The sequence below is a fragment of the Ursus americanus genome, chromosome 18 (genome assembly GCF_024610735.1).
Source record: "Ursus americanus isolate L20-20 chromosome 18, mUrsAme1.1.p, whole genome shotgun sequence".
NCBI lineage: Eukaryota > Metazoa > Chordata > Mammalia > Carnivora > Ursidae > Ursus > Ursus americanus.
In genome coordinates, this window is record NC_142144.1 from 7851670 (window position 1) to 7871418 (window position 19749).

At 50.8% G+C, this 19749-nt stretch overlaps 1 protein-coding gene across 5 annotated transcripts in view; it reads right to left on the reverse strand.

The window, feature by feature from the left end:
* Window positions 1–9223: 9223 nt before the first annotated feature.
* Window positions 9224–19749, reverse strand: part of STXBP1 (syntaxin binding protein 1) — a 65392-nt gene continuing 54866 nt past the window's right edge. For 2 of the 5 annotated variants that reach the window (XM_045770985.2, XM_087869355.1), the window contains exons 18-19: window positions 18223–18377; window positions 9224–11193 (exon numbers count right to left, since the gene is read on the reverse strand). In XM_045770985.2, the coding sequence (XP_045626941.1) occupies window positions 11111–11193; window positions 18223–18377 (238 nt within the window). In that variant the 3' untranslated portion in view covers window positions 9224–11110. The other 3 variants (XM_087869354.1, XM_087869351.1, XM_087869352.1) reach the window with 2 other exon arrangements.

Here is a 19749-nt window from a genome sequence, read left to right on the forward strand (position 1 = left end):
GTCCCGAGAACCAAAAGAAGCTAGTGCCCAGGTCAATGAACCTCTCCCTTGACCCCTCTGAGACCAGCCTGTTAATTCTTTGATGATATAGCTACATAGCAAATCATTTTCTCACTTCATCCGAAGCATGGTGGGGAGGCAGTATGCTAAGAGATGCCCTGTATCAAGGCTCCTAAGCTGGAGTCCCAGGACGTCCCTGTCCAGAGACTGGATCCGTTTTTCACAAGGCTTAGTGGAAGTGTCCCATTTGCTGACCCAGACAAACAAAGGCTCACTGTAGGCTTTGACCTGGGATGGCAGCATCCTGGGGCAGGGGGATAGGTGGTCAGTGTCCTGCTGGCAGATGCCCTGGCTTGCAACTGTGAGCCCCACCTAGGCACCGGCCCCACCATGCTCCATCTCCCAGCCCTCATCTCCAGCCAGCTATGCCTGTATGCCTGCTGTCCACCCAGTGCTTATAAGAGCCCAGGCACTCCCTGGGATGGTGGCCAGGTGCTTTTCATCCCTGTTGTCCTAGGGCTCAGCACTTAGTAAGAGATCGCTGCAACTTTACTCTGAAAGTCTGATGGTTGGACAAGGGGAAAATCAGTATTACTTAAGCATTTGGGGCCAGTTTGAGTGGCTAGATCTTGTGATCTAGATCTTCCATTGGGCTGTTCCTGAGTTGTATCCTTTATAATAAAATAGCAAAGTGCTTTTCTGAGTTCTGTAAGTTGTTCTATGAATTATCAAACCTGAGGAGGGGGTCTTGGGAACTCTCGAATTTGTAGCCAGCTGGGCAGAAGTATGGGTAGCCTAGATATTCCACTGGTAGCTGGTAGATGAAGTGGGGGCAGTTTTATGGGACTGAGCCCTTGACCTGTGGGGTCTGTACTAAGTAGTGTTCAAAATGAACCACTGGACACCCAGTTGGTGTTGGAGACTCAGAGAGATAACATAGAAAAGTGCCATGCAATTGGTGTCAGAAGAAAACATATCTACTCTCCATCCCCAGTTCTGTGTTACAGACATTTAAGCTGGGGTGCACTGTTCTGAGCAGGTGTGGGCCAAGAAGAAGGGGGCTCCCTTACCCTCCAGCTCCAAGTCTGGGGCCACAGCTCCATCCTGGGAGGGCAGGCTGCTGGGCTTCCTCGTACGTCCAGTCCTATGTTGCAGAATCTCTGTTCCAATCAGGTACAGCAGAGAGGACTTCTCACACAGGCCCACCAGCAAGATAGAAATTCGGTGGGAGGCAGCAGGCTGCGAATACTTGGACCTTGGGCCCCACCTCAGTTAGCTTGGGGGCGGGGGCATTCCACACCAGTGGGGGCAAGCTCAAAAGACCAGGGGCTGCCACCCCGTAGTGCTCACTTAAGGAGCGCTGTCACTCCGGGAAAAGTGGGTCTGGCTCCCAGCTTGGGGGCAGTGGTTTATGGGTTCTGCTCCGGGGAAAGCCAGGCTGTACGGACAAAGAGCTCCACTGTTCTACCGGAGGGAGCTCACTGTTTGGATCAGAGCTTCAAAAACTTCACGTGTAAGGGCGTTGTCAAAACCAATGGAGATCTTGGTAGAGAGCAATGAAGAGGACTGGCTTAAGCCAAGAACCATTGGTTGAGCTCCTGGTTCCCTGGGATTCTTCTGGATAGGCCAGGTCTGTCTGATCTAGGCTGGGCCCATCCTGTGCCTCTCAACCAGCTGGTCACTTGTGCGCCCGGTGTGGCTAGATGTTGGTGGGGGCAATGGAGGGACTGCCTCCTGTCACCAAGCAGACTGGCCCAGTTTGCATTTAATATGGCAGTTGGAGAGTCATAAGGGTATAAGAACAGGAGTGGTGAGACCTGCTGAGGTCTAGGCTTGGTGAGTACAAGCCCATTCCTGCCACATTTCAGTGGTCAAAGCAGGTCACAGGCAGCCCAGAGGAAAGGCGAGGACACGCAGAGCATGGTGGCCACTTTCACAATTGACCCCAATCTTGTTCTACTCTCTGCTTTCAGCTCTGGGAAGAGTTTCTTCAAGTTTCATTCCAGGACTTGGTGTAGTTTTAAAATATGGTTTAACAAAAGCATGATACCTTGGCTCTGGAGTGACAGGCCACTCAGATCCTGAAGATAAACCATTTTTTTTTTTTAAAGATTTTATTTATTTATTTAACAGAGATAGCCAGCGAGAGAGGGAACACAAGCAGGGGGAGTGGGAGAGGAAGAAGCAGGCTCCCAGCAGAGGAGCCTGATGTGGGGCTCGATCCCATAACGCCGGGATCACGCCCTGAGCCGAAGGCAGGCGCTTAACCGCTGTGCCACCCAGGCGCCCCTGAAGATAAACCATTTGAACAAGCTCCTTGCTACCAGAGAAGTGGCTTACTCAGCGTTGTGAAGGGAGGTTTTCAGTCTTGTGTCCCTCACACTTGTGTGTGGAAATGTCGTCTCAGTGCCTCCTCCGGCATGCTGAAGAACCTCCAACACCCAGGGCTAGAACTCGACTGCGGTCACAAGGTCTGTTCCTTCCAGCTCTGTATGAAGATCGGGAGGCACTGCCAACTGGGGGCACAGGCGAGAAGCCGGGCATTCATGGAGCGGGGCTGTCCTCACCGCTCTCGGAAACAGGGCTCTTTCAACACTGGCCCCAGGGGCCCTTGGCTCACAAGGAAAGCATCAACCAACCAGAAAACCACTTCTGAGCATGGGAGTTTGTCTTAGCCCGTTTGGGCTGCTGTAACAAAATGGTAGATTGTGTGGCTTATAACAACAGAAATTTCTTTCTCACAGTTCTGGAGGCTGGAAGTCTGAGGTTGGGGCCAGCAGAGTCAGGCAAGGGCCCTCTGCCTGTTGCAGACTTACTGTTGTGTCCTCCCAAATTAGAAAGGGCTGGGAGCTCTGTGGGGTCTCTTTTATGAAGAGCAATAATCCCATTCATGAGGGCAGAGCCTCCAAAGGCCCAATCACCCTCCAAAGGCCGGACCTCACACCATTACCTTGAGCATTAGGTTTTCAGCATATGAGTTTTTTGGGGGGGACACAAACATTCAATCCATAGTGGATATCTTTATTTTAAATTGTGGTAAAATAGCATATAAAATTTACCATCTTAACCATTTTTAAAAAAGATTTTATTTGTCAGAGAGAGAGGAAGAGAGAACACAAGCAGGGGGAGCTATAGGCAGAGGGAGAGGGAGAAGCAGGCTCCCTGCTGAGCAAGGAGCCCGATGCAGGACTAGATCCCAGGACCCTCGGATCATGACTTGAGCAGAAGGCAGACACTTAACTGAGCCACCCAGGCGTCCCCCATCTGAACCATTTTAAGCGTATGGTAGCATTAGTATGTTCACATCGTTGCACAACCACCATCATCCATCTCCAGAACTCTTCTCGCCTTGTGAAACTGAAACTCTACCCATTAAACACCAAGGACCTACTCCCTTCTCCTGAATCCTTGGTGATCACCATTCTACTTTGTCTCTATGAATTGGACTACTCCAGGGGCCTCGTATAAGTGGAATCATACAGTATTTGTCATTGTGTGATGGGCTTATTTCACGTAGCATAATGTCCTTAAGGTTCATTCATGTTGTAGCAGGTGTCCACCTCTTTGGGGCTGAGTAATAGTCCATTGTGTGTATACGGCACATTTTATTTACCCATCCGTCAACAGACACTTCGGTTACTTCCATCATTTGGCTATGAATAATGCTGCTATGAACATGGCTTACAAAGATCTCCTAGAGACCCTGCTTTCAATTCTTTTGGGTATATGCACAGAAGTGTGACAACTAGGTCCTATGTGTGACCTAGTCGTGATTTATAAGAAGAGATACATCTTTGGACTTCTCTGTTTCTGGCACAGAGCTCCTAAAACCCTTGTAATTTCCTAAGTGATAAGTGTGATAAAGGTGTCTCAATATTATAACAAACTTCTTTCAACCACATCTGAGTTTATGTTAATGAGGCGACTTTTGGAAAGCACATAAGGATGGGGGCTGGTTTCCAGAGGAACCAACCTTGTGATTGGAGGGTTGGAACTTTCAGTCCCACCTCCTGACTGCTAGGGATGGGGAGAGGGGCTGGAGGCTGACTCAATCACCAATGGCCAATGATTTAATCAACCGTGCCTACATTATAAAGGCTCCATAAAAAAAAACAAAACAAAACAAACAACACCAACAAAAAGACTAGGTTTAAAGAGCTTCCAGGTTGACAAACCACAAGCCATCCATGTGTCCCTGTGCTGGGCCCCAAACTCCTTGGGGACAGAAGCTCCTTTGTTTGGGACCTCTCCCTATGTATCTCTTCATCTGGCTGTTGATTTATATCCTTTAATATCCTTTGTAATAAACCAGTAATCCAGTGAGTAAACTGGTTTCCTGAGTTCTGCGAGCAGCTCCAGTAAATTAATTGAACCCAAGGAGGGGGTTGTGGGAACCTCTGATTTACAGCCAGTGGGTCAGAAACACAGGTAACACCCTGGACCTGTGATTGGTGGCTGACGTGGGGGGCAGGGCAGTCTTACGGGACTGAGCTCTTTTTTTTTTTTAATGATTTTTTTATTATATTATGTTAGTCACCATACCATACATCCCCGGTTTCCGATGTAAGGCTCGATGATTCATTAGTTGCGTATAACACCCAGTGCACCATGCAATACGTGCCCTCCTTACTACCCATCACCAGCCTATCCCATTCCCCCACCCCCCTCCCCTCTGAGGCCCTCAGTTTGTTTCTCATAGTCCATAGTCTCTCATGCTTCATTCCCGCTTCTGATTACCCCCCCTTTCTTTATCCCTTTCTTCCCCTACTGTTCTTATGTTCTTATGTTTCACTTAGCATTATCTCCTCCAGTGCCGTCCATTTTGCAGCAAATGTTGAGAATTCGTTCTTTCTGATAGCTGAGTAATATTCCATTGTATATACGGACCACAACTTCTTAATCCAGTCATCTGTTGAAGGGCATCTCGGCTCCTTCCACGATTTAGCTATTGTGGACATTGCTGCTATGAACATTGGGGTGCATATGGCCCTTCTCTTCACTACGTTACGGGACTGAGCTCTTAACCTGTGGGATCTGATCTCTGGGTAGAGGGTGTCAGACTGGAGCTGAATTGTAGGACACCCAGCTGGTGTTGGAGAATTGCTTGATATGGGGAAAATGCCCACACACTGGAATTGGGTGCAGAATCAGGATATGGTGATTCTATTCTTAATTTTTTGAGGAACCTCCATCCTGTTTTCCACAGCACCTGTACCATTTTGCGTTGCCACTAGCAGTGCAGGAGGGTTCCAATTTCTCCACATCCTGGCCAAAACTTGTTGTTTTCTCGTTTTTGTTTTTTGGTAGTAGCCAACCTGACGAGTATGAGTCCATATCTCGTGGTTTTGATTTACATTTCCCTCCATGTGCTTATTGGCCATTTGTATATTTCCTTTGGAGAAATATCTATTCACGTCCTTTGCTCATTTTTGATTCAGGTTTTTTGTTGGTGAGTTGCAGGAGTTCTTTGTATTATATATCTTTATATTATATCTGGATATTAACTCCTTATCAGATATATGACTTGTAAATTTTTTTCACCTATTCTCTGGGCTGCCTCTTCACTCTGTTGATTGTGTCCTTTGATATACAGAAATTTAAAATTTGGATGTGGTTTAAATGATCTAGTTTTCCTTTTGTTGCCTGTGCTTTGGGTGTCCTCTGAGCATGGGATTTTAATGAAGAGAACAAGCCTTCTCTGAGCCCTTCCCCTCTGCAGAGGGAGCCCTCCTGCCAAGAGAGGACTCAAACTCTGCTCGTCACTGTTTGATCCAATTGAAAAGGGAAGCATGTGTGTTGACAAAGGGTCCTCCAAATCATTTTTCACTCTCTCAGTGACCGTTTCCACCAGGCAAGTTGTCATTTGCTCAAAGGATGCTGGAGGTCAGCAGTGGCTGGTTTTGACAAGCTTCTTGGCAACATTACCTCAGATGCTACTTTTTACTCTAAGGAGTAGAACTCTGATTGCTGTCTCTGTACTTTGGGTTTCTTCCCTACCTTTAGAGGTGGAATTACTTGGTTTCATTCTAGGATATACTCTTTTGTGATTGGTGTGAGGAAAGTGCTTGGCTTATGGACGAGGTCACCATGCCCACGTACTTACTCTCTGACAGTGTTCCTTCATGACAGGTAATGCACGGGGAACCAGGGAGGTGTAGCTTGCTGTCCTGGAAAATCTGATTTTTATTGTTGTGTCTTATTTCCACTCTTTTTTTGGTTGCTGTGTAAATGAATCATTTTTTTAAAAAAAGACTTATTCATTTATTTGAGAGAGAGAGAAAGCGAGCAAGCTCGCCCATGCAGGGTGGGGGAGGGGCGGTGGGCCAGGGAGAGAATCTCAAGCAGACTCCCTGCTGAGCGCAGAACCCAATGTGGGGCTCGATCCCACAACCCTGAGATCATGACCTGAGCTGAAATCAAGAGTCAGACGCTCAACCGACTGAGCCATCCAGGCACCCCTAAACTAATTCTTAAAGAGTTATTATCAGTTCCAACCCATACAGACTCATGTTCTGTATTCACATCAGAATCCTGTCGTCTTTTTATACCGGTCATGTTTTTCTTTCTTTTTTTTTTTTTTTAAAGATTTTATTTATTTATGTGACAGAGAGACAGCCAGCGAGAGAGGGAACACAGCAGGGGAGTGGGAGAGGAAGAAGCAGGCTCCCAGCGGAGGAGCCCGATGTGGGACTCGATCCCAGAACGCCGGGATCACGCCCTGAGCCGAAGGCAGACGCTTAACGACTGTGCTACCCAGGCGCCCCGGTCATGTTTTTCTGATAGTAGAGAAATTGGGCTCTGGAGTCAGATCGCCATGTTTAAACCTAGGCTCTGCCATGTGCCACCTGGGGGTCTTGGCCAAATTACTCTGTCTTTGTGTCTTTGTTTCCCCATCCGTCATAGGGTCAACAAGGATACCTAACTCCTAAAATTGAGGAGATTCAGCAAGATAGATATAAACACTCATGCCTGACACATAATTGCTCAACACATATTAAGTACAATTGGAATTATTACCTCTCTCTCTATTTTATTCTATGAAGCGCTTTTAAGCCACGGGTTCGTCTTGTGACTGGGGATATAAGGTAACACAATGACCACCCTTTGCCTCATGGGTGGCCACTGCCCTGACTTTGGTGTATTTATCATTCTCGTACACGCATTTGCACATTTGCAACACGTGAATCCATAAGCAGTATGTGGCGCTTTTTATGAGGCTTTACCGCCTTACATAAATGCATCATTCTGTGTGTATTCTTCTGTAACTTGCTCTTTTCACTCAATATTAACTTTCTAAGATTTATTCACGTTGACAGGTGTAGGTCACGCCTCTTTAACTGCCACAGAGTTAGCCACAGTTTACCCGTTCTCTAGCTGAGGGACATATAGCGTGTTCCCAAAGGACTTCCGCAGACTCAGCTGGGGTCCAGCGGCAGCACCATCAGCGCGGAGCGAGCGCTTACCGTACTCACCACGGGCCAACTCGGCAGCACTCCTCCATAGGCATTCCTCACAGGAGGGGACGGAGTCCCTCACCAGGGCCACGTGGAATGAGATCGACAGTGGATTGGACCCAGGCCCGCATGAGGCTGAGGTCTGTGCTCCTAGCCACTCTGCCAGTCTGTCTCCTAGGGATGAATGCCTGGTATCACACCATGGCAGGGGGACAGGCCCCCGAGCAGGATCTGGGTGACACCCTTCAGCCTGGCCCTGGCCCCCTGGAAAGGCAGAGTGACCAGCTACAGCTCACAGACCTCTCTTGGTCTAGCATTGCTCAGTTACTGATTCAGCCCCGTCTACTTTGGTTTCAGAATCCCCCGTTCCTCCAAGAATATCTAACACCACGGGAGACTTTTTGGAGGGGCGGCCCCCAGGCTCCATCTGTGCTGTGTAACACCAGAGAACTGCCAGAAGCATGAAAAGGGTCGGGTCTCTGCTGTTGGCTGGTGGTGAGGGGGGTGGAATGGAGAGAGGTATCCTGGGTCAAAGCATGTCAGAGACAATCAGGGAGAGACTAGCAAGCCACTAGCGTGGGCCTGGAAGGAAGGAGTAAATGGCATTCACTCTGCTTTAACGTAAACTCAGTTTGGAGTGATTTAGAATTTATTTATTTTTTTTTTTTTTATTATTTTTTTTTTTTTTTTTAATGATTTTTTATTATATTATGTTAGTCACCATACAGTACATCCCCGGTTTCCGATGTAAGGCTCGATGATTCATTAGTTGTGTATAACACCCAGTGTGATTTAGAATTTAAACATACTGATCTTGGATTTCATTCCAGGGGCCTGGTTACGGGGGCAGCGACTATTGCTATAAGACGGTGAATGTCTGATGTCCCCCAGCTGGAGTGGGCTTTGCGGGCTACTGCCTTGCTCTTGGCCTCGGCCTCCTCATCCGTGAAACTGGGAAGGGAGCCACCCCGCAGATGCAGTACACAAGGGGTCTGACGTGGGGCAGGGCCTCAATGAACGGTCACCGTCACCATTACCTCCCTATCAGGCAAGTCTCACCAGCGGACAGTGGGTCGAGGAGGAGTAGCTTCCGCCAACTGGCCTCAAGTTGTTAGGTGTCTTCATGCCTTGAAGGAGATCAGGATTTGAATGAGACAGTGACTGAGGACCAAAGAGTAGATCAGAAGTTCCTACAAAGAACCCCACTCCCAGGTGCCTCCTATTCCAGCAGGTTTCCGGTGCGACCCCAACCCTAACCCAAGGGTCCACTCCCCAAGCTGGGCCAAACCCATCTCCGTCTGCGCGGGTTCTGAACAGGCTTCCGGAGCAACAGGACGTGCACCGGATTTCGATCTGGAGAGCTCCTAAGGCCAAAGGGCAGCAGGAAGGGAGGAGAGAGCATGAGATGGATAAAGTGCCCTCATCGCATGCCCCAAACATGCTGCCACCAAGTAGAGAGTGTCTGCAGACAGAGGCCTGCAGTGTCTGAGCTAGAGAGACATTCCCGAGAAGGAGAAATAAGACCAGGAAGCGCGCCCGTGACCACAACCAGTGCCCTGTTGCTGCCCGGGGCCCAAGACAAGCTTCGTGAACTGTCCTCAGATGTGAGACCATTACAGATCTTAGCGTGGACGATGCTGACTGGGGTCTAGAAGATTCTGGGCCACAGCCGGGGTGGCAGTCTCATCTGCAACGGACCACCTCAGAAGCCTTCGTCCTCCGGCTCTCCGGAGTAAGGCCAGACCAGGAGTCACCGAGGACACCGTGAATGGGTGCTGATTGATTTTATTAGACTCGAGTGCTTCAGTACAGAACGGTACAGAGATGATACATGTTTGTGCTTCAATACTTTCCAACACTGAGATTCTGAGAATTTCAAGGTAAACAAGTTTCAAGACAGACTAGCTTTTTTAAAATATCCTTTTGATAAATTATTTTTATATAAATAACAGAGAAAGGAAACCCAACATGTTCGACGCACAAGGCCCTGAAGCGCGAGCCCCGTCTGGTCAAGGGGAGGGGACGAAACAAGCAGTGACAGCAGGAAACAAACCAGCGCAAGCACCTACAGCTCTGTCCTAAGGAACCGGGGTAGCTTCGGAGGGCGAAGGGACACGAGAGAAGAGGCCTGAAAACTAATCTGAGTGCGCCGGGGAGATTCCAAAGCCTTGAGAAGAGAACACCACGAAGCGTCTAACGGGGAGGGCGAGGCACGCGGTCCGAAAGGAAAGCGGGCGGCCGCGTGGAGCTAGCACGCACCACGTCTGCAAGGACGTCACGAGACAGTAATATGCACACGGTCTGCAGGGCTTCAGGGGTGGCGGGGGGCTGGGCAGGGGGCATTTTTGTGACTTCCACTGTCATATTTTGCGACAACAGCAGCAGAACACGTGGTGCGCTCACCATCGGAGAACGGAGAGCTGCTGAGTCTTGAGGATGACGACACATCCTTTCTGCATTTGCTTCTTTCATTTTTGCTTTAGAGCTAAGTTTCATACAGAGAATAAAAGGATCAATTTCTCTTACAAGCACGACGACATATGACCCCACACAACACAAAATAAAGTATTATGAAGTATCTTAAACTGAGGATAATCTGAGTGGGAAGAGGGTCTGCATAAACCCAATGGGCGTTTTTTCTGGCGGTCCGAAGTCGTAGGGGCGCAGACCCTTCTCTACAGAAAAGGGCCCTCTGCCCAGGAGCCTGCGAAACCCATTCCATTCTAGTTTGTTCCTAACCCTATAGCTCGGCCCGTGCTGACCCCACTGAGAAAGAGGAGCTCTGTTGGGGGTGGTGCCCAGGGAAGGAAAGGGTCTGGCCAAAAAGCCCAGCCTAACTGCTTCCCCAGGAGACGGAGGTCCTGGTGGGAGTTTGCTCCGCACTCGCTGGACACCAGGACTTAGGCCACAAGATCGCAGCACTGTGGACACAGGCGGGGGGGTGGGGAGCGGTGACAGGCTGCACGCAAGCAGGCCAGCACCCGGCTTGACTTCACGTGAACACCTCTAGCCCCTCCCACAGCCCCAGCACAGGGAGGATAAACCACCGGGGAAGGCTAAGAGGTTGCTTCCCGCTCAAACCTCACAAGATGTCACCTGATCTTCAGTGCCAAGCTTATCTGGTTGCGAGCAGGCCGAGGGGTAAGAACTGGAGTGAAGCCAACAGATTAATCCTCAGTTTGCAATATTCCAGGAACAGACATCTCTGTGATTCCCAAAAAGAACAGGAACAACCCAAAACAGATTTTGTAAAACACCCAAACATCTACCTTCCCATACTCAAGCAATTTGCGCATATCGCACTGGGTTATATACAAGGTCATGGAATCATAATAATGGGGAGAAGGTGTCCATTCATTCTAGACAGTTCTACAACTTCTCCAGCAGGGTGTCCCTTACACGGGAACTTCTCCTTTTAGGACACATATAGAAGATACTCTTTTTAAAAAACACAATGCATTATTTTCTTTTGTTTCACACAAGAAGAGGGCATCATTAAACACGAGAACGCAGCGGCGACAGTGCCGGCCAGGGCGTGCAGAGCTGGGGGAGGCGGTGGAGGGACGGGGTCAGCAAAGTAACCGAGGCGGGCAGCGGTAGGGGCTGTGGAGCACTGTGGGAAGAGGGCTCGTTTTTTGGAGGGGTGGCTTATGTTTTTAACTGCTTATTTCTTCATCTGTTTTATTCAGTTTCTTCAGCGTGTCCAGCAGTTTCTGTGGGGTGAGAATGTGCGTGGATCCTGGGGGGCAGAAAAGACAGTGAGCTTGCTGGCTCCAGTTTCCACCAGGTCTCCTTTCCTGCTCTTCCGTTCCCCAGCTCTGCATCCGTTCCCCCACCCACACCCTGGTCTAGAGGAAGCAGGGAGGGGGTCAGGGGTGGGGTGTTGAGGCCACATCACAATAGGCCTGGGAGACATTTGGGGACTGTGGATAAACCAAACACATCCTCTGGCTTAGGCAGGGTCCCGGGCTATACCAAGGGAGGAACCCGCCTCTCCATCTGGGCTTAGCAGCATCTGCCAGGGGATGGGGCGCCTGCGTTTCTGATTCTCTCTTGCACTCGAGGTGAAGCCAGGGAGAGGAATTCAAAACCATTTGGCAGGGGAAAGGCTGGGAAGGAGGCGGGGGCTGGCAGGGGGCTGTGTATGGAAAGGGTGGTGCCTGCTAGGGAGAGAGTGATGGGCAGAGCACCCTGCGGGAAGCCACTGACCTCTGGTAGCCAGTGGGCTGGTACTGCCCTTGTGGGTGGGACCTCAGGCGTGAAAGGGGAAGGGCCAGGGTACCTGAGGCCTTACCTTGCAGAGACCGCACATTGTAAGAGATTAGAAATGCTTGCAAAAAACTTAAGCTAATGGAATTAGATATACTTCTACTGCAAAAATAAAAAAATAAAATAAATAAATGAAGTCCTTTTTCATAAGGAGAGAGAGAGAGAGCTAAGAAGTGCAGTAAAAAAAGATGCATGGACCGTGTGGCTTGGACATGGACTTTACTGGAACAGAACAGAGGTGACCGGTGTGTGAACATGAGGCCGGCACACATGCAGCAGCGGGCTTCAAAGAAAGAGGTCCCGGTGGGAGAGGAGAACTGAACAAAAGAGAGCCGTACTTGAAAATGTGCCTCCCTGGAGGTGCGGGCGAGGCCGTGGGCCTTGTGGGAGTGGGGACAGAAACTGCAGAGTGCCAGACTTCCACCCTGAGGGTAGGCAGAAGAAAGCTTTGGCTGGCTTGTTGGGGGTGATTCCAAATACCAGGGTCCCTGTGCCTTCGACCACTATGCGCTCAGTGGACCCGCGACTGCTGGGACTGCAGACCTTGAACCTTCCTGCTCCGTCCAGACCTCTAGCTTGAGGGGCTTCTTCCAACATCCCCTCCTCTATAGTTCAAGCCCTGGCCACCCTGTCACTGCCCCGGGGGAAGAAACCGGTCCCTGGCTACTTAACAGCCTGCACCAGCCCCTGTGCTCGAAAGCTGACCCACTGCTCTGCAGACCTGAGGCTCCTTCAGCAAATGTCACTGGGCTTTCAGCAGGATGTCCCTGGGTGTTTTCACAGCACCGCCCTCCCCCAAAGGTACTCTTCCTGTGAGTCCTAAAGAAGGTCAAAGGCTACTCCCCAAGTGAGAAAGCAGGAATAAACATTGCCAAATTCTTAACAGTGAACCACTGCCAGAGTGAGGGCCTTCCGAATCTCAACTCCATGCAGTCTGTGCGTCTATATCTAGAAATCCTCCGGGTATTTTGTGCAGAGATTAACTTGGGGGCTTTCCATGTAAAGGCAACAACAGTGCACATGCTAGAGAACCTTTCCTAGTACCCTGCCATGCCAGCCAGCTGAGTTCCAGGAAACAAGATAGAAGACTCGATTTGCTGGAAAAATCAAAAGGGAGCCTCTGGTCAGATGCCTATCCCAAAATGCTCCCTACCCTTGCTTACGTGCAAATTCAGTATCTGAGGGAGGCCAGAAAAGGTTAAGGAATCCATGCTCTAGAACTTTCTACCATCTGATGGCTGACCATCTGGTGTTCCCAGTCTGACTGAAAGAAGAAAATGTCCAGGACCAAGTATCTCTGCACTAGGCCTCGGGATTCCTGGGCCCAAACTCACTGGGTGTCTTTAAGGACCCAGACCAGCTGGTGTTAATCTGAATCACCTGGGAGCTAATTCTTGTCACCCAATCACCTGTCTTGTTTTATTTACTCCCTCGGTCAAGCTTTTCACCACCACACACTGCACACGGAGCTGGGTGAGCCTGTAATACACATACTGCAGACCTGTGTTTTGGACCCACGGGGAGCTGACCAGGTAGGTGCTGCAGAACCCCGAGCGGGTTCCACTGCTCTGAGGGTCCCTCTTATGCTCCATAACTGCAAGGCTAAGAAGTACAAACGGTGGTCTCCAAGCACAGTCATCCCAAAGACAGTCAGAGCATGGGCCAGACACAGTGAGCTCGGCCAGGACAAAGTCTTTCCACACTGAGAGAATCTGAAAATCAGAGTGTTCTTACAGATCGGCCAGTCTAAGCATTCCTGGGTTTGGCCGAAGCAGACCTACCACCTCAGAAGATCCAGGGAGGCACGAGGGAATGTGTGCATTTAAGAGCAGCCCAGGAGAGTTTGATGACCTACCAGGTTTGGGAAACATGCTCCGGCCCACCCCACGTCCTAAAGATGGGAGAAGGAAGCCCAGAGCGGCAGGGGGCTCGTCTGCAGCCCTTTGGTGGCACAGCCAGGCCCGGAAGCCATGCCACTGGTCTCAATTCTGGGCACCCTGGGCTCCTGGCCCCGGGAGGGGATAGGCAAGTGAATGCTTAAATAGCAGCTGGGCAATGGGTTGGCTCTGAATTCATATTCGAATCTGAGTCCCACTGAAAAATGACCCTTGTCTGACCCCAACTGGGAATAAAGCAAAACATTCAATATAAAAAAACAAAAACTTTCTTCAAGTGCAAGTGCTGTGTGGCAGCTTTTCAGTGCACCTCCACTGGCTTCGGACGGCCCCTTGGACATGCCCTCAGGGTTGGTACTTTTAACACAATGCCCCCAGAGCTTGGGGTGAAGATCTAACACAAAGACTTCACTTTTGGACAATATGGAGGGACGACTGATTTATGGGATTAAGGTGAGGCTTGGTGGCATCTGTGAACTTTGGCTACCCACACCCTCTCCCTTCAACCGGCACCTGGGAGAGAGAGGTGCCAGAGGACAGAGTGGGTGCTGGTACCCACATGTGGGGCCCACCGGGGACACTCATTCACTGCTGAGCGGGAAAACTCATGTCTTAGAAGCTAAGTCACTGCAGACACTGACTTTGACAGGAGACAACCCCGGCCCTCTTCTGTCCCGCACTGTCCTCGGATAATCACAACAGAAGGGAGCAAGTCATATTTTCATCTGCCTTCTGACCTCCCCGGGATTAGGGCTCCACGTCTCGCGTTTTCCCAATGGAACTCTCTAAAACACAACACTGTCCCCAAAAAGCATTTCAGAAGCCAAGAGTACACAACTCAAGTCTATTTGTGTTCTCTGATCAGATGGCAGCTGAGACCCTCTGTGCTGACTGAACATAAAAAGAAAGGAAACCAGCCTGCGAGGGACAGGCGTTTTCTGAAGCAGGGACTCCCAGAGCGAATCTTAGCTGGAGCCCCTGGGGTCTGGCTTTCAGTCTTTCAGACCTTGCAAGTGGTCTGCCACTGCTGCAGCCTGGACTGCACATCTGTCCTTCTGTAAGTCTTAAAACACATGCTGCAGGCAAAGCTGCTCACCTACCTGCCATCTGTGCACAGAACCAGATGTCTGATTACCGACCAACCAAGGTACTTCTAAACAATGACTATTTTTTTTAAAACAATGACTATTTTTTAACAATTGCTTTTATTCACCACCCACTGGCTGCACTTTCTAGGGGAAGGCAGCTGGGCAGGACGGGAGGCAGCCCAGGGCCACAGCCAGCCGACCGTGCAGCGTGCAGGCTCGTCCCACGTGCGGCTTCTGCCCTCACTACTGCCCGGGGGAGCCATCTCTCAGCCACAGGGAGGAAAGAGGAGACAAAGTGCACAGCTGCCTGTTCCGACCTTTAGAGCGAGTCCTTTTTTGGCCTAAGCATGTTCTCTTTATACAAACAAGCACGCTTCTGGTGCTCCCCGGTTATGGCTCTGATGGCCCAGTCCCCTGAGGTTCATCAGAGATTGCAAATGCATGAGGGTAGGCCCGCAAGCTTTGAGGCAGCCGATCTGAATGACCGAATTAGAGGGTCAGAGCTCCAGGAGCCTGGGGCCCTGCGATCCAGCCTCTCTGCATTCTGCACACTTTGTGCGTGTGGGGGGGGGACCTCCTGCAGTCACACAGGTGCTCATGGCAGAGCTGGGGCTAGAGTCCAGGCCTCGCCACTGCTCACAGGTGATCCGTGCTCCATGACTCACCGGGCCACCTCTCAGCCCAGGCAGGGGGTGGGGGTGGGGGTGGGGGTGGGGGTGGACACCGTCAGGGGGGTACATGAAGTCAGGTACACAGAGTGTGGCCTCGTCACAGACTGCATAAGAAGCTACAGAATAACTAATGTTATAGGGGGGTTCTTCAGTAACCATCTGTCATGTAACACATCAGAAGAGATGCCCAGCACATGTGAGGGATGGAAAGAGAGAGGAAGGAATGAGGACAAGAGTCAAATCTGGATGATCCAGCAGACAGACACGGGTTCCTGGCTAACAGGAAAAGGTACAAGTGTGGTGGGGGAGAGAAGACACTCTTTCAAGCAGCACAAGGCGTTAAGAACAGATTTTAACCCAAAGGTTCTCAGATCTCACTGAGAGACTTCAGTGGGAGACAGGGGTATGATGACTCAACTCTGGAAAAAAATCCACAGGAGAATGAAAATAAAAGCAGTTATGGAAAGATAAGTGACTACGAAGGGCCATTTTCCCTAGACGAACATGAGACCCGAGCTTTCCTCTGGTGGCTGGAGTTCACCAAGTACACGGTGGCTCGTGACCCCATCACTGCTTAGAAACTGTTCCTCGAGCCAAGTGCCTGTCCTGGGAACAAGGAATTTCTGTGTCTAACTACCACTGCTGTGGAGTCCATTCTGACGCGCTCCAACGAGCCTCCCCCACGATAGATGCCTGTGGATATCTCCACTGGACTTCTGCCTTCTTAGACATGATGGTCCCCTGAACGCCTGCTGGCCCCAAGTCCCCACACCCCAACACAAGCAGGACGCTATGTGTTCCCTGCCTGGTGCCCACAGGTTCCCCCGGGCCGGTAGGCTTGCGTGCCACGCCTCCGGCATCCCTCAGCTTCCAGCTCCTCTGAAGGACTGGTCACAGCACTTATGATCACTTCCGGAATAAAACCCAGGGGGCTGCACTGCCTGACTGAGCAGCAGGTGACCCAGGGCACGAGTGAGCTGGCAGGCCAGGGCCCAGAGGCTCTCGCGGCAGGGTCTGTGAAGGCAGCACCGGACACATTTTCAATTGGTGTTAAGAACTGCAAGCATTTTCTTGTTGAAAGAAAATCAAATAAATAAACTAAAAAGGGAAAAAATAAAGAAAAAGAGTGACGGAATAATCAAAGAAAACCCTTCAGAGTGGAAGAGTTTCTTTTCTGTAATAAGCTGCTTTTACTTTGTTTCTTTGGCTCTCACTCCATTGTTGGAGCCTGATCCTCAAAAGATACCCTAGAGGACTCCCTGAAGTCGGGGTGTCTCAGGTCCATGAGAAATTTGGTGGGAGTGAGAATGTGAGTAGAACCTGTGGGAGAACAGAGTCCAGCTGACTGCTTGAACAACGGTACGTTATAGGAGCATGCCAACTCAGGCCTACGTTTTATGCAGCCGATGAGGTGCGAGAAAGCAAGACGAGAGCACCGCACACGCACACGGGCCTCAAGGACAGCCGGCATGCACGGAGCAGGTGAGGCCACGCCGCGGACGTCAGCTGTCTGCGCAAGGCCTCTCCGCAGATCTGCAGGGGTAACTTTATCTCCCCAGGGTTCCACCCCCCACCAGGGAACCGCAAGTCAGGACCAAAGTCGAAGTGGGAGATCTACACCAAAGCCTGGCTGTGACAGCTTCTGTCCAGGGAAGCCGTGTTTGAGCTGAGAATTATTCAGCATATGCATGCAACACACACACGAGCAGGGGACTGAGAGAGCTTTGTCATGGGGTCCACGTAACAAAAAGGAGAAAACAACACAGGGAGAAACGGCAACCAGCTGGGGAAGTTCCAGGGAATGGGGAGGGGAAGGAGAGGATGTCCAATCTCCCCACTCAATGGTGGTCTCTAGAAAGGGGGTTGAGAGTGCCAGGTCCATCTTGACACACCCAGGAATGGCCATGCGGACTGGTATGCAGAACCTGTTCACTCTGAGAGCTTAGGGGGCACTGTGACTTGGTCACCCCAAAGCGGAGGTGTAAAACTGACACAGCTTATAGAGATTGGGGCAAGGCCAGGGCAGTTGTGCCGACAGCCTTCTGTCAATGTCAAGAGGCAGCCCGGGCAGGTGCAATCCATTCCAGTAAGGGCAAGATGGGGCAAAAGGAAGGCATCTGGGGAAAGCACGATTTTTCTCAGCTCACTCTTCCCCATCCAGCCCTAGAAACTGTGGAAACTCCTGCAGGCATGAAAAAGGAATAAAGTCTTCCACTGCCTTAAGTCAGTTCTAAAGAGCAGCTTCCTTTCTTCTGGAAAGGAAATGTCAGAAAGGGTATGGCCGGCCTAGAAGTCGTAGGCCCCTTAGCAGAGTCCAGCAATCAGGCCTGTAAGTTTCGGGCAATATCTGCTCGCATGCTGTCTATCTCCAACTGACAGATAAAGGAGGGGGCGATAATATACCTTCCATCCACTGAGCATCTTCTGGATAGGAGGCCCAATGCCAGGAATCTGACAAGTCCCACCTCAGGCCCAGTAACGAGGCTGTTAAGTGGGTGTTCTTAAACCCGGTTTGGTTGGGTAACAAAATCGCAGCATGGAGACGTGGGGCGCTTGCTCAAGGTGACCCACTTGGCAGTGGGCGAGCAGGGATGGGAGTGTGGGTGTGGTGGAGTCTGTGATCAGGTGCTTCCCACCGCTTGCAGCTGCCTCTCATCACGAGACACAGCGCAGACACGAGGAAAGAACCTTTTGCCCCTTAGCTGCTGCTGTCCACAAACTTGTCTAGAGACTAAGTTTTGCAAGGGCAATGGAGAATCGAAGACAGAATGAAACACCAAAGCACGGAATGGGTCAAAGTGCGATGAAGCAGCCCCTTCCCTCTAGAACACATGCCCCCACTCACCTATTAGCACTTCCCACTTTCCATTGGCTTGGGTCACCTCGTAAGCACAACGCATCTCGTTCAGGCTCACGCCCCCAAGGATGAAAATAATGAGGCGGGGACCACTGCGGTACTCCCCTGGGGCCTTATTCTTATGCCAGTGCCCATAGCGGGCGCTGGGGTCAGGGGAGAGAGGGAGAAGGGAGAGGAAGGGGAGAAGGGAGAGAGAGGAAAAGAGAGAGAGAGAGATTAATTATGTTTATCTGCACTTAAGTATTTAGCACTTCATACCTCGGTGACTTATTTACACATTCATTCTGTACACCAGTGACCAAAACAGAGTAGTAGTAAGTGTTGGTTGAGCTGAACCGCTGTGCACATTATCAAGGGTTCTGGCCGCTCACGCTGTGAGCTTGTCACTCTCTTGGAAACAGGCAGGCTCAAGTTAGCTTTAAAGTTTGATGTGTTACATTCCACAGCTTCTCCCCTCACGGTGGCCGTCAGGCTTCTGCCCTCGAGCGTATGGGTTTCTAGGCTTGTCTGGAACACTCTGCTGGCAGTGAGTGGTGACGACGGAGTCAAGGCCCGTCTTCAGGCTGGCACGCTGATTCACGCACTGAGCACCTCACTGGGCCACGGTCTCCTCCAGCACCAAGGTGCCGACCCGAGGGAGAGTCAGCCGTGCCCACCAAGAGCTCTTGGTTTAACTGGGGTGGGTGGGGAGAAGGAAGCAGGTCAGAATCGTGCTACAGAGGAGCTCAGTGCTACTGGGACACACTCAGGGGAGGGCCTTCTAGCATCATCCGGGCATCACTGGAGAAGTCTTCCCAGGAGACGTGACACTGAGCTGCCCCTGAAAGACAGGCATTTCAGTGGTGGGATGGTTCCCAGAGGGGCCCCCCGTCCCTGGGCTTCTCTTAGTAAGTCTTCACCTTGTCCTCAGAAACAATGAGAAATGGGTTGCTCCCAGGTTAAGAAAATGGGGGAAACAAAACAAAAAGCAAAACAAGGAGAGCGAGTCTCTAGTGAAATCTCCACCCTTCTCCCTGACTAATGAAAGCAGTAAAGTCACTTTCCAATCCTGAAGGTGCCGGGGGCACATGTGGGTCAACACGGAGAGCATCCTTTGATAGTCTGCCATTGTCACACTGCCTGGCCGCGGCACTACTGGGGATTTTGAATTTTACTCCAATGTTGGCAATCAACATTTGGCCTCCACTGGCATCAGAGGGGATATGCAATGACACAGGGGCCACGTGGGCCTCCAGCCTTGGCCCAAGAGAAGGTCTAAAAGTGAGGGCAGCAGGCTGGGAGGCCAGAGAGAAGACAGGCAGGCAAAGTGCGAGCAGGGGGATAAGGCTGTAGAGCGTTCATCCCGCGAGCTGCGTGCTACTCCAGGGCCCAGCGCACCCTCTTTGGAGCTAGCGATGCTCCTGTCCCAAGTTCTAATGTTCATTCAGCCTTGACTGTTCTCAGGAGTCACCCCAGGTTCTCGCAGTCAGAGAAAAACAGAGCTGCACCTGGCTTGGAGGCTGCCACCTCAGGAAA